This window comes from Lipotes vexillifer, unplaced genomic scaffold (assembly GCF_000442215.2).
Source record: "Lipotes vexillifer unplaced genomic scaffold, Lipotes_vexillifer_v1.1 scaffold1798, whole genome shotgun sequence".
Lineage (NCBI taxonomy): Eukaryota > Metazoa > Chordata > Mammalia > Artiodactyla > Lipotidae > Lipotes > Lipotes vexillifer.
The window spans coordinates 1,167,336-1,178,521 of NW_006789032.1; the positions used below are offsets into that span (position 1 = coordinate 1,167,336).

General features: G+C 57.9%; 1 protein-coding gene across 1 annotated transcript in view; it reads right to left on the reverse strand.

The window, feature by feature from the left end:
- Positions 1–662: 662 nt before the first annotated feature.
- The window catches only part of NTSR1 (neurotensin receptor 1), a 49,505-nt gene continuing 38,981 nt past the window's right edge, over positions 663–11,186 (reverse strand). The window contains exons 2-4 of the mRNA XM_007462255.1: positions 4,999–5,200; positions 2,091–2,181; positions 663–912 (exon numbers count right to left, since the gene is read on the reverse strand). Coding sequence (XP_007462317.1) covers positions 663–912; positions 2,091–2,181; positions 4,999–5,200 — 543 coding nt within the window. The remainder of the gene's footprint in view (positions 913–2,090; positions 2,182–4,998; positions 5,201–11,186) is intronic.

Below are 11,186 nucleotides of genomic sequence, written 5' to 3' on the forward strand. Positions count from 1 at the left end.
CGAAGCTGAGCTGCCCTGTGGTGTCCCAGCAGGGCTTTGCCACCTTGGCCTGGGGAGGACAGGCGGCTGCGGGGGTGGGGGGCTGCCAGGGCTGGGCGATGCCAGGCTGATCCCTTCATTGACCTCTTGTGACATCAAAGCTTCCTGGGATTCGCCCTTGGAAAGGTGGTGGGTCGGATGCCTGCTGCACAAGGGGCTGACCCGGTCCTGAGCTGCCCAGAGGCCCTCTCGGCGGTGCCAGGACAGCGGTAGTCCTGCCAACCGGGCTCCTCCCAGCGCCAGCTCTCGGGGTCACCACCCTCCGGCCCCAACCTACTCCCTTCACGTCTTTCTCCCCCAACACCCATTAGTCTGAGAACAAAAAAGACGGCCTTTCACCCAACGCTATTTTCTCCTCATTAAAGGCCCTTTTTGGACCTGGGAGAGGATCTGTCTCTCTTTCTGGCTTTGAAAGAGGAGGGGCTCGGGGGCGGGCGAGAGGGGAGAAGCCGAAAGGAAGTGCAGCCTCCGGGTGTGGGTGCTGGGTCCCGGGCCTCGGACGCCACGGAGCGGGCCCGGGGCCGACCCCCGTCCAGCTCCCAGGCGCTGGGCGGACAGGCGTGGAGGCCGAGTGGCAGCCCCTCCGTGACCCCTCCCGGCCCCCCGCCTGGCCCCGCCCGGGCCTAGTACAGCGTCTCCCGGGTGACATTGCTGGAGAAGGTGCGGCTGCCGGACACGCTGCTGGCCTTCCTCGAGAAGGCCGGCCTCCTCCTCCTGGGCCCCCACAGCGGGCAGAGGCAGGCCAGCGTGGACAGGAAGATCTGGCGGAAGTTGGCGGAGACGAGGTTGTACAGCACGGGGTTGATGGTGGAGCTGACGTAGAACAGGGCGTTGGTCAGCATGTACAGGTAGTGGTAGAGGTCATACAGGAACCTGCGGCGGGAGGGGGCGCTCAGGCTGCCGGCCGGACGCACACGGGCCGCACGGGGCTCAGACACGGGGGCCTGGGGTGGGAGGGGGCGCTCAGGCTGCTGGCCGCACACACACGGGCTGCACGGGCCAACGCGGGGGCCTGGGACAGTCATTGCAGACTACTTGGACATCTTTTGAAGTGGGGATATTTCACAATAAATTCCAGGGCTCTGGTTTCTCTTGAGAGGTTGGAAGTTCTGAGCACACTCCCGCCTGGCACCGGTCATCTGAACTTCCGAGCTGAGCTGCGGCCACCCACCACCCAAGGCCAGCTGGGCAGTCCCCCTTGGCCGCAGTCTCCACCTCTCCCTGCAGCCCAGCTGGCCTGCCCTCCCTTGTGCAGAATCCCAGCCCCGCCTCAGGGCTGCAGGACGTGGCCGGGGCCTGGCCTCAACGGAACAGCCAGGCCAGGAACCCCCTCCACACCTCCCAGACAGCTGTGTACCTCACCTCGACTTGCTTGCCTCCGTGCACAGGGATCTCACCCCCTTATCTGGCAGCTCACTTCACCACCAGGCGGCCCTGAGTTTCAGAACCCCTTTACTTTGGGCTGTGTTCCACGCCCTGTACCTTCTCCTCATCCTTTCTAGATTTTCCCTCCCTAGTGGCTCCCCGACACTTGGAAGGGCCCACGACCCTGGGACCTGGCAGCCCCGCTATGCAGAGGAGCTCACGCAGCGGGGCTGAGGCTACCGTTGAGGGGAGGCCAGCTGGCGAGGCCGGCGTCCATACGTCGCAGTGCGGGTGTGATGCTCTCGGAGTCCCAGGGGTCCTCCTGGCAACTCCTCCAGGCTGGGGGTGGTCTGGGGGCCCCGACAGTTGCCATCGCTCCTCCCACAGCCAGCAGCACCAGCCCTTCCTGTCGCTCTCCAGAAGCCCCCAAACCTGCCTTGTACTGACTGTTTTAGGACTTGCTTTCCTTTTACGAAGCAGCTTCCAGGGTGTCTGTCCCTCTAAGGCCTCTGCCTTCCCTGCCCTATCACAGCCACACCTGAGGGCCTGTCGGGGGATGCTGACCCGCCCCCACCGCCCACCCTGAGCTGCCCCTCTTAGCGCCCCCAAGCCCTACACTCAACTGTTTTGGGAAGCACGCCCCCAGCCCAAGCCTCACCCCCTCGGCCCCAGCCTCCCGTACTCACGGGGTCCACTGCTCGTCCGAAATGTAGCAGAACATGAGGCGTCGCACATGGTAGGGCAGCCAGCAGACCACGAAGGCGATGACCACGGCACCTGAGACATGGAGGGATACGGGCCTCAGGGAGGTGGAGGGAGATGTCCCGTGTTTGTGGACTGAAACAGCTAATAGTGTTAAGATGACAATGCTGCCCAAAGTGATCTAGAGATTCAGTGGAATTTCTATGGAAATCCTGATGACATTTTTTGCAGAAATAGAAGAATTCATTGGGAATCTCAAGGGATGCTGGACAGACAAGACAATCTCGAGAAAGAAGAACAAAGCTGGAGGACTCACCCTTCCTGACTTCAAAACCTACCACAAAGCTACAGTCATCCAAACAGAGTGGTAATGGCATGAGGACAGATGTATAGACCCATGGACTAGAACAGAGGACCCAGAAATAAGCCCTCCCATGTATAGTCAAATGACTTTCTACAGGGCGCCAAGATCAAAGGGAAAAGGGCTGTTTTTTTTAACAAATGTTCTGGGAAAACTGGATCCCCACGTGCAAAAGAATGAAGCTGTCCCCTTACCTCACACCATCTGCAAAAATTAACTCAAAATGGATCAAAGATCTAAACATAAAAGCTAAGGTATAAAATTCTTAGAAGAAAATATAGGACAAAAATTTCACAACATTGAATTTGAAAAGACAACAAGGGAAAAAATAAATAATTTGGACTATATAAAAATAAATAACTGTGCATTAAAGGTCACGACTGACAGAGTGAAAAGGCAACCTACAGAATGGGAGAAAATATTTGCATCACATATCTGATAAGGGATTAATATTCTGGGTATGTAGAAAACTCAACAACAAAAATCAAACAACCCAATACAAAAGCAGGCAGAGGACTTGAATAGACATTTCTCCAAAGAAGAGATACCAATGGCCAATACGCACATGAAAAGATGCTTAACATCACTGATCACTAGGGGAATGCAAATCAAAACTACAACAGGATACCACCTCATACCCAATAGGATAGCTACTATAAAAGAAAAACACAGAAAAGAGTAATTTGGGGGAGGATATGGAGAAACTGGAACATTTGTACACTGTCGGTGGGAATGTAAAATGGTGCAGCCACTTTAGAAAACAGTTTGGCTGTTTAAAAATATTTTTTAATTCAATAAATTAAAATTCTACTCCTGGGTATATGCCCCCAAAGAATTGGAAGCAGGAGCTCAAACAGATGCCAGTAGCTCATAGCAGCACTACTATTCAGAGTAGCTGAAATCAATGGATGACGGATAAACAAAATGTGGTCCATCCGTACAACAGAATATTATTCAGCCCTAAAAAGGAAGGACACTCTGACACAGGCTACAACATAGATGAACCTTGAAGACATTACACCATATGAATAAACCAGTCACAAAAAACCCCAATACTGTGTGATTCCACCTAAAGGAGGTCCCTGGAGGAGTCAAATTCACAGAGACAGAAAGTAGAGGGTGGTTGTCAGGGGCAGGGGGAGGCGGGGGGGACTTGGTGTTTGATGGGAAGAGTTTCAGTCTTACCAGGTGGGAGGCTTGGTGGTGATAGCCGCACAGCAACATGGGCATCTACACTGCTGCTCAGCTGTGCGCTTAGAGATGGTCAAGATGGTAAATTTTATGCTTTGTATATTTTACCACAATGCAAAAGAAAGCACCCAACCACTTGGGAAAACTTCGGGCCAAATGTGCTGTCCCGGGGCAGAGAGAAGGGTGTTCCCTGAGATGTGCGTCATCTTCTTGGGGGCGTGGGGGGATCTGTGGGAGGTCCTGGGTTTGGGGTCCCCGCTCCAGGGCTGCTGCCCTGACCGCATGGGCCCAGGAGACCCACTCTGGGGGGCTCACGGAGACCCTGGGCCGGGGAGGTCCCAACGGAGGCACTGCCTGCTGGCAGCAGGGGTTGGTGGCACCGGGCTGCTCCAGAAAGCCTGCCCACACACAGCAGAAGCAAACGCTGCCGCCCTGCCCGCCGGACACTGCCTGTCGGTCACCTGACCCGCAGCTGTGGGGGGCTGAGCCGGCCCAGGTGCAAATCACACCCGAGTCACTCTCCCGTCAATCACGTGATGTGGACGGATGCAGACATGATGCTATTTTGGAAATACTGGAGTAATAAATGATCCAAATGAATTTTACCTGTTTCTTTTGACTGTTTAAAAAAGTGGTTACTGGACCATTTAACATCCCCACGTGGGCCCTGCATCATGTTCCTTTTGGACAGAGCTGCGGGGACCTTTTCCTTCCAAGACCAGTGGCTGCAGAAGGTGAGGGGCAGGCAGCCCGGGGCAGGGGGGAGATGGGGCGTGGACCCTGGGGTGGTAGGAAGCACAGGGTAGGCGCTCTGGGGGACCGGGGTGGGGGCCGGGGCTGCCTCAGGAGAGCAGGGAGGGGGCAGGTTGTTTTGAGGACCCCTCCTCATGATGCACCTGCAGGCCCAGGCCAGGCCCGGGGACACACAGAGGAAGGATGGACCCTCACAACCCACAGAAACGAAGGGTCCACCCCACACGATCCTTCAGGCCTTCAGGATCCCCTACTAGAACCTGTGCAGAGGGACTGCACCTCCGGCCTCTCCAGCTGGCACCCGACTGCCCGGCACGCATGGGGACCCCAACTCTGCGGCCCTGGCTTTGTGAGCAAACTGTCCGACTCAGCCGGTGCCAGGAGGCTTGCTGAATCGGTGGATGGATGGATGGATGAGTGAGGGAGTCAAGAGAAGCCCCGACCCCAGGGGGAGCCGGCACTCTGAGCCTCGGGCCCGGATGTGCTCCATTCCCCAGGTCTCTAAACCTTCTGTTTGTGGTACCGAGCTCGCTGGCCCCTGGTGGCCGCCCGCCGCCCGCCCCTCGCAGGGCCCAGAGGTTACGTACGTAAGACCCGGACGCTGTGGCGCAGGGCCTGGACCCGGCCGGGCTCGATGGACATGCTGAACGAGCTATGCTGGTCCCCAACTGTGCGCACCTGGCCCTGCTCGGCTGCCTGGCGGACCATCACGGTCAGCTTGTTGGCAATGACGGTGTTCAGGACGGAGATGACCACCATGGGGAACACGAAAGACATGAAGGTGTTGATCTGCGAGAGGTGGAGAGGGGCGGCCGGTGAGGCTGGGGCAGGGGACGCGCCCTGGTGCCCGCCCTGCCCACTGGCCCAGGTGTAGGGGTTGGAGCGTGGGCGGCGCTTGGTCTGTCCGTTCCCAGACTGACTCTCCGCCTGCTCCCACAGCCCTGGCTCCCTGGGGGAGGTTTGCAGACTCTCCGTCAGCTTGGGGAGCCCCCAGCCTGTACACAGTGTGGAGTAAAACCCTGGGGCACCCCGACTGCGGTGAGGGGCCGGGGCTCTGCGTTCCCGGGTCTGGACAAGGAAGCGGTCCCTCCTGACTTCTCTCCATGATGGCTCACCCAGCGTCCCTCGTCCTGCACACGGACAGCTCACGTTAGGACACGAAGGGGAGACCCGCCCCCCCCCACTGCCTCTCAGTGCGTTGAAAAGCACTTCTCATTGGCACCTCCACCTTCCACGTTTCTCTGCCTCTGGGGAAACCGAGTCTCCAGGTGCCGAGGGGCTTGCCAAAGTCACCACCTCAGAAGCGGCTGGACCTGGACTTGAGCTGGAGCCCAGCTCCTCAGCGACACCAGGCTGAGACCCGCCTTCATGGGCACCTGCTCAGCCCGAGCAGCTGTGGCCTCCCTGAGCTGCCACTGGAGTTGCTGACAGGGACACAAACCCACCAGTGCACGCGTTGGCCCTGACCACCAATGGGGAACAGGCCTCCCACCGAGCTGGTCCTGAATCCAGCATCACCTCCCAGGGCCCCGGAGTAACAAGCCTCTGGTGTAAAACCGCGTTTGGCGCTGGCTTTTGAGCACGCTGGTCCTCACGCCACGTTCCGACGCCCAAGCTTCTAAGTGTGAGCTCGCGAGCCCTTGTGAGGGGCGGTGCCTCTTCTCCATGCCCCCTACCCAACCGCCGCCGCCCTTAACGCTCACGTGAACTTCAGAGTCAAAGAGCAAACGGCCGCACCTGGAGAGACACCTGCACTGGCCCCACCTGGTTCCCAGGGTCTGCACGGGGGTGCCCTGGGCTCCAGGCTGCCCCCTCCACCTCCTCACTCGGGTTTGCGCACAGCCCTGAGAGCAGAGCCGAGGGTCCCGCATGGAGGTCTCCTCGATGGTAGACAAGGACTGTCTCAGCAGGGTAAGGACCGTCCAGCTCTGTCCTGCTAATGCGGCAGCGGCCAGCAGGAAGCCAAGAGGTGCTGGAGGCTCTAGAACGCCGATGGGTTCGCCTCCTGGGCCTCCTGGATGTCAGACCTCTGTCCCGAGCGGGGCAGCTCACGTGGCCCTCTCTTCGGGGCATTGGCCGATGCCTCCGCAAGTCCTGCCCGCCCCACGGTGCTCCGGGTCCCGCTTGGGAGGACTCTAGGCATCCAGGAGATGGTGGCTGAGGTCACCTCTGGCTCCTTTTGAAAAAGACTCCCCTAAACTAGAGGACAGACACGTCAGACGGGCCACGTGGGCCCTCGGCAGGCGTCCTTTCCACACTTTCCAGCCCTGCGCCCGTCACTAGTCACCCGCTGGGTGCTTGGGAGTGGCCTCCCCCGGACACCCTTCTCTCCTGCGTCCACTGAGCTCAAGTGGCGGTCTGGAGGTCCTCCCGCAGGACGATGATGCGCTGGTGCGGCCGAGGGGCAGCTCTGGGCCGGGGGCTGGGCTGGGGTGCAGGGGGATGCTGGGCCTGGGCCCAGGAGACAAACCAATTCCTGTGAGTCACCACAGCCGGGCATAATTTAAACAAAACAAATGTATTCAACACAGATTTTAAATGTCAAAACATTTGAAATACCATGCTTTGATGAGCACAGACAGCAAACACAGCCACCTCTGGGGGCCGCAAGCGGTGGACCAGGGCCCAGGCCCCCAGCGGATCCCCCAGTTGGGAGAAGTCCAGGCCCTGATCCTGAGGTTCTGGAGTGGGGAGAGGGGCCCCGGCACTGCAGGTCCCCCCAACAGAGGCCTGGGGATGAGGCTCGGGCGGGCGTGGGCTTCCGGAGGGGCGTGTCTTCTCTCGGCCTCCCCCGCCCCTCCAGCCTGGAGACTGAGACTGAACCTGGATTGTGGGGTACCAGGGCAACGCCTGGCTCTCGGGGTCGCCTTCTCTTGCCAAGGCTCACAGCACGGATGGGAGCTCAGCCTGTACCCCTTTCCTGCACTCCACCCCCAACTTCTGGGAACAGGGGAGCAGCCCACTCCCGGCAACAAGCAAAGAGAAGGGAGTCTGCTAAGCCCTGTGCAAGATGTCCAGGAACCACTGCAAGTGTAGCCACAGGAGGGACAGAGGGGAAGGAGGGGCAACCGGGGCCCTTCCAGACAGAGACATGCGGACGTGGAGGGATGCGCCTCGTCTATGCACTTGTCCCAATAAAATGTGAGACCACCTGGGGATAGACAGCCTGACTCTCAAATTCAAATGGAAAAAACGATAATCTAAGAGTAGCCAGGAAAGTTCTGGAAAGGAAGGTGACAGGTCAGTAGGGGACGGGAGGCCTCACCCAATATGGGAGGGCTCTAAAAAGAGATTGTATGAGAATAGTTTGGCGTGAATAAATCAGGGGAGCAGGAGAGAGGCCAGGAGCATTTCCCGATGAGGCAAACGTGGCCGGTGATAAAGGCAGCGCCTGAACCAGTGGGAGGAGGTGGGTGACGGGCTGCAGAGCTGGGGGCTGGATGCTCAGGGCCTGCTGCTTCCACTGTCCCTTCCCAGGGCCTCTGTCCGCTTCCCTGGAAACACCCACCCTGCTCCATTCCTGGCCAGTGGGCACATTCCAAAAGGCCCGGGTGAGTCCTCATTGGACACACACAGGCCGCACGTTCACCTCTCCACCAATCACGTTTGTCCTATAAGAACCAGCCCCAGGCCTGCTGTTCAGAAGAGAGACCCCACCTTTGTGGGGGGCCTGCTGAGCAGGAAACTGCTTTTGTGCCCATTGGTTCTGTTCTCCCACCTTGTGTGGGAGACCTGCCTAAGAATGGGCCCTCACAGGTGAAAGGACAGCACCCTGGAGGGCCTGGTCTCTGCTCTCCAGCATTTGTAATTTTGTGAGGGATGGAGAGTGAAATGGTTAAGCAGTAAAAAGAAAGTGGAACAGGACACAGGTCTGTCTGGGAGGAAGGGCTGCCCCCCACGTGCCTGCAAACAGGTGCGGGGCGCCAATGGAATGCGCATAGCCTGGCCCGAAGTCATGGGGTCCTCACTCCTCTGCCTCCTCCTTCAAGGCTGTCGTCCCGTCTACCCTTCCTCTGAGGGGCGACAGCTTGTCTTGTACCAGCCTGTTTCTCTCTGATCCCACTGTGTTTAGGTGAAGAGACAGCCCCTGGACTCTGGAGCTTCGTGGCTCAACACCAGCCTGTGGTGAGTGGGAAGGTGCAAAATACCGTTCAAGGACTTCCCTGGTGGTGCAGTGGTTAATAATCCGCCTGCCAATTCAGAGGACACAGGTTCGAGCCCTGGTCCGGGAAGATCCCACATGCTGCGGAGCAACAAAGACCATGTGCCACAAGTATTGAGCCTGCACTCTAGAGCCCACGAGCCACAACTACTGAAGCCCGCGTGCCTAGAGCCTGTGCTCCGCAACAAGAGAAGCCACTGCACTGAGATGCCCGCGCACCGCAACAAAGAGTAGACCCCCCACTCGCCACAACTAGAGAAAAGCCTGCGTGCAGCAACGAAGACCCACCACAGCCAAAAAATAAAATAAAATAAAATAAATCTCTCAGGGTGTTTGCAAAACTCAGCAGCTTGTACAACAGCTTCTGAGGGGAGAGGCGGAGAGAAGGGGCTTCCAGTCAAACCCTCCAATGTAGATGGCCTGGCAGGGGCCACCCCCAGCAGATGATCAGTCCAGCCAAGCCCAGGCTTTAAGGACCGCCTCCTCCTAACCTCCTCACCCAGCAAATGCTGAAAGTCCCCTCCCTCTTGGCCACCACCAAGGGCAGGACAATGATGCAAGTCACTCCAGAGTCCCTGTTTGTCACTGTCACTCAGCACAGCCCTACTCGAAAAGCAAAAGCCCAGAACAAGCTGAATGCCCACCCACTCGGGCTGGATGATAAGTTATGACGCATCCACACCACGGGGTGCTGTAGACACTGAATGACCGACAGGGAGGGCCAAGGTGATGGTTTAGTGAAAAGAGCAAACACAGAGCAGCTGGTGCCTCCGTAAAGTAAGGAGCCGTCTCTACGCCCAGGATGGCTTCCTGGAGAGAAGCCTAACAGAAGCTGATCCAGACCGACTCAGGGAAAGGGCAGGGAGCTGGGGGGCTCCGGGCACACCCTCTTGACCTTAAACCACCTGAGTGGAATGAATGTGTGTCCTGTGACAGGTGCCCGGGCCCCAGCTCCCACAGTGACACGAGAACAACACACCCCACCTTGCCGCCCTGGGACGGGGGTGTTGAAGGTGGAGGGGACCAGATCTCAGTGCATCCACCCTCACTTCATAGGCGGGACACCAGGGCTGGGAGGGCAGAAACGGTCCTTCAAGTTGACACAGCCCAGAATCTCCCGGGCTGACATTGTCCAAGTAACTCTGCCCTCCAACATCCCTCATCTCATGAGCACCCAGACCCTCTGGATGCTGCGGGGATCCCACCCAGGAGGGCACACGCAGTCCACGGCAGACAAGCATCTGGGAAAGAAGACAGACGAGCGTTGAGGGCCCGCTGCTCTGTGGGTCAGAGCCCTGACTGCAGGCCTGAGTGTCTGAGGAGAAGCCCAGCGTGGGCCTTTAGGGGAGGGACCCCCAGCCTCCCCAAGAACTGCCTGCATTGCTGAGGCACCAAGTGAGTCATCATAGGGCCTGAAAGGCCACCTCGGGGAGGGGAGGGGGCTCCACGGACTGTGTGCAGCTCCGGGCTTAGCTTGGCCACTCGGGCCACTAGTCCCAGCCCCTCACATGCAGTCCCACCTGCCATTAGGTGGCTCTAGTACCAGATTTTGGCTCAGTATAAAGGACTTCCACTTTCTGGTTGATACACACTCTTTAGCTAACTTTTTTTTTTTTTAAACAAATTTATTTTATTTATTTATTTTTGGCTGCATTGGGTCTTTGTTGCTGTGCACGGGCTTTCTCTAGTTGTGGTGTGCAGGCTTCTCATTGCAGTGGCTTCTCTTGTTGTGGAGCATGGTCTCTAGTTGCGCAGGCTTCAGTAGTTGTGGCACGTGGGCTCTGTAGCTGTGGCTTGCGGGCTCCAGAGCACAGGTCAGTAGTTGTGGTGTTGCAGAGCACGGGCTCTAGGTGTGTGGGCTTCAGTAGTTGTGGCACGTGGGCTTAGTAGTTGTGGCACGTGGGCTCAGTAGTTGTGGCATGTGGGCTCAGTAGTTGTGGCTCGTGGGCTCCAGAGCACAGGCTCAGTAGTTGTGGCGCACAGGCTTAGCTGCTCCGTGGCATGTGGGATCTTCCCGGACCAGGGCTCGAACCCATGTTCCCTGCATTGGCAGGCGGACTCAACCACTGTGCCACCAGGGAAGCCCCCCTTTAGCTAACTCTTAACAGAGTGCTTTCCGTGAGCCAGACCCATGTTCAGTGACTTGCATGTGTCGCCTTGTGGAATATGCACGTAGAAGCTATTGGTGCTCTCACTTTATGGAAGAAAAAGCCCAGACACAGTCTGACCCACAGCCCAGTGCTCGCTTCCGTGTCCTGGGGCCTGTGACACGCAGAGAGCAGAGAACAGACGAACGGAGAACCCCCTGGTCATGGGCAAGTGTCGGGGGACCTCACTTCGGTGGATGCATGCCCCACCCCCAGCTTCCCAGAGAGGACACTTTGGGTAACTGCAAAAATTTGACAACAACTTCTAGTCCAAAGGCCACAACTCCGTGGTGATCTCTCAGGACTGAACATCTGTCCATTATTCTCTCCTTTCTTTTTTTTTTTTTTTTTTCTTTTTTTTTTTTTTTGCGTTACGCGGGCCTCTCCCTGCTGTGGCCTCTCCCGTTGCGGAGCACAGGCTCCGGACGCGCAGGCTCAGCGGCCATGGCTCACGGGCCCAGCCGCT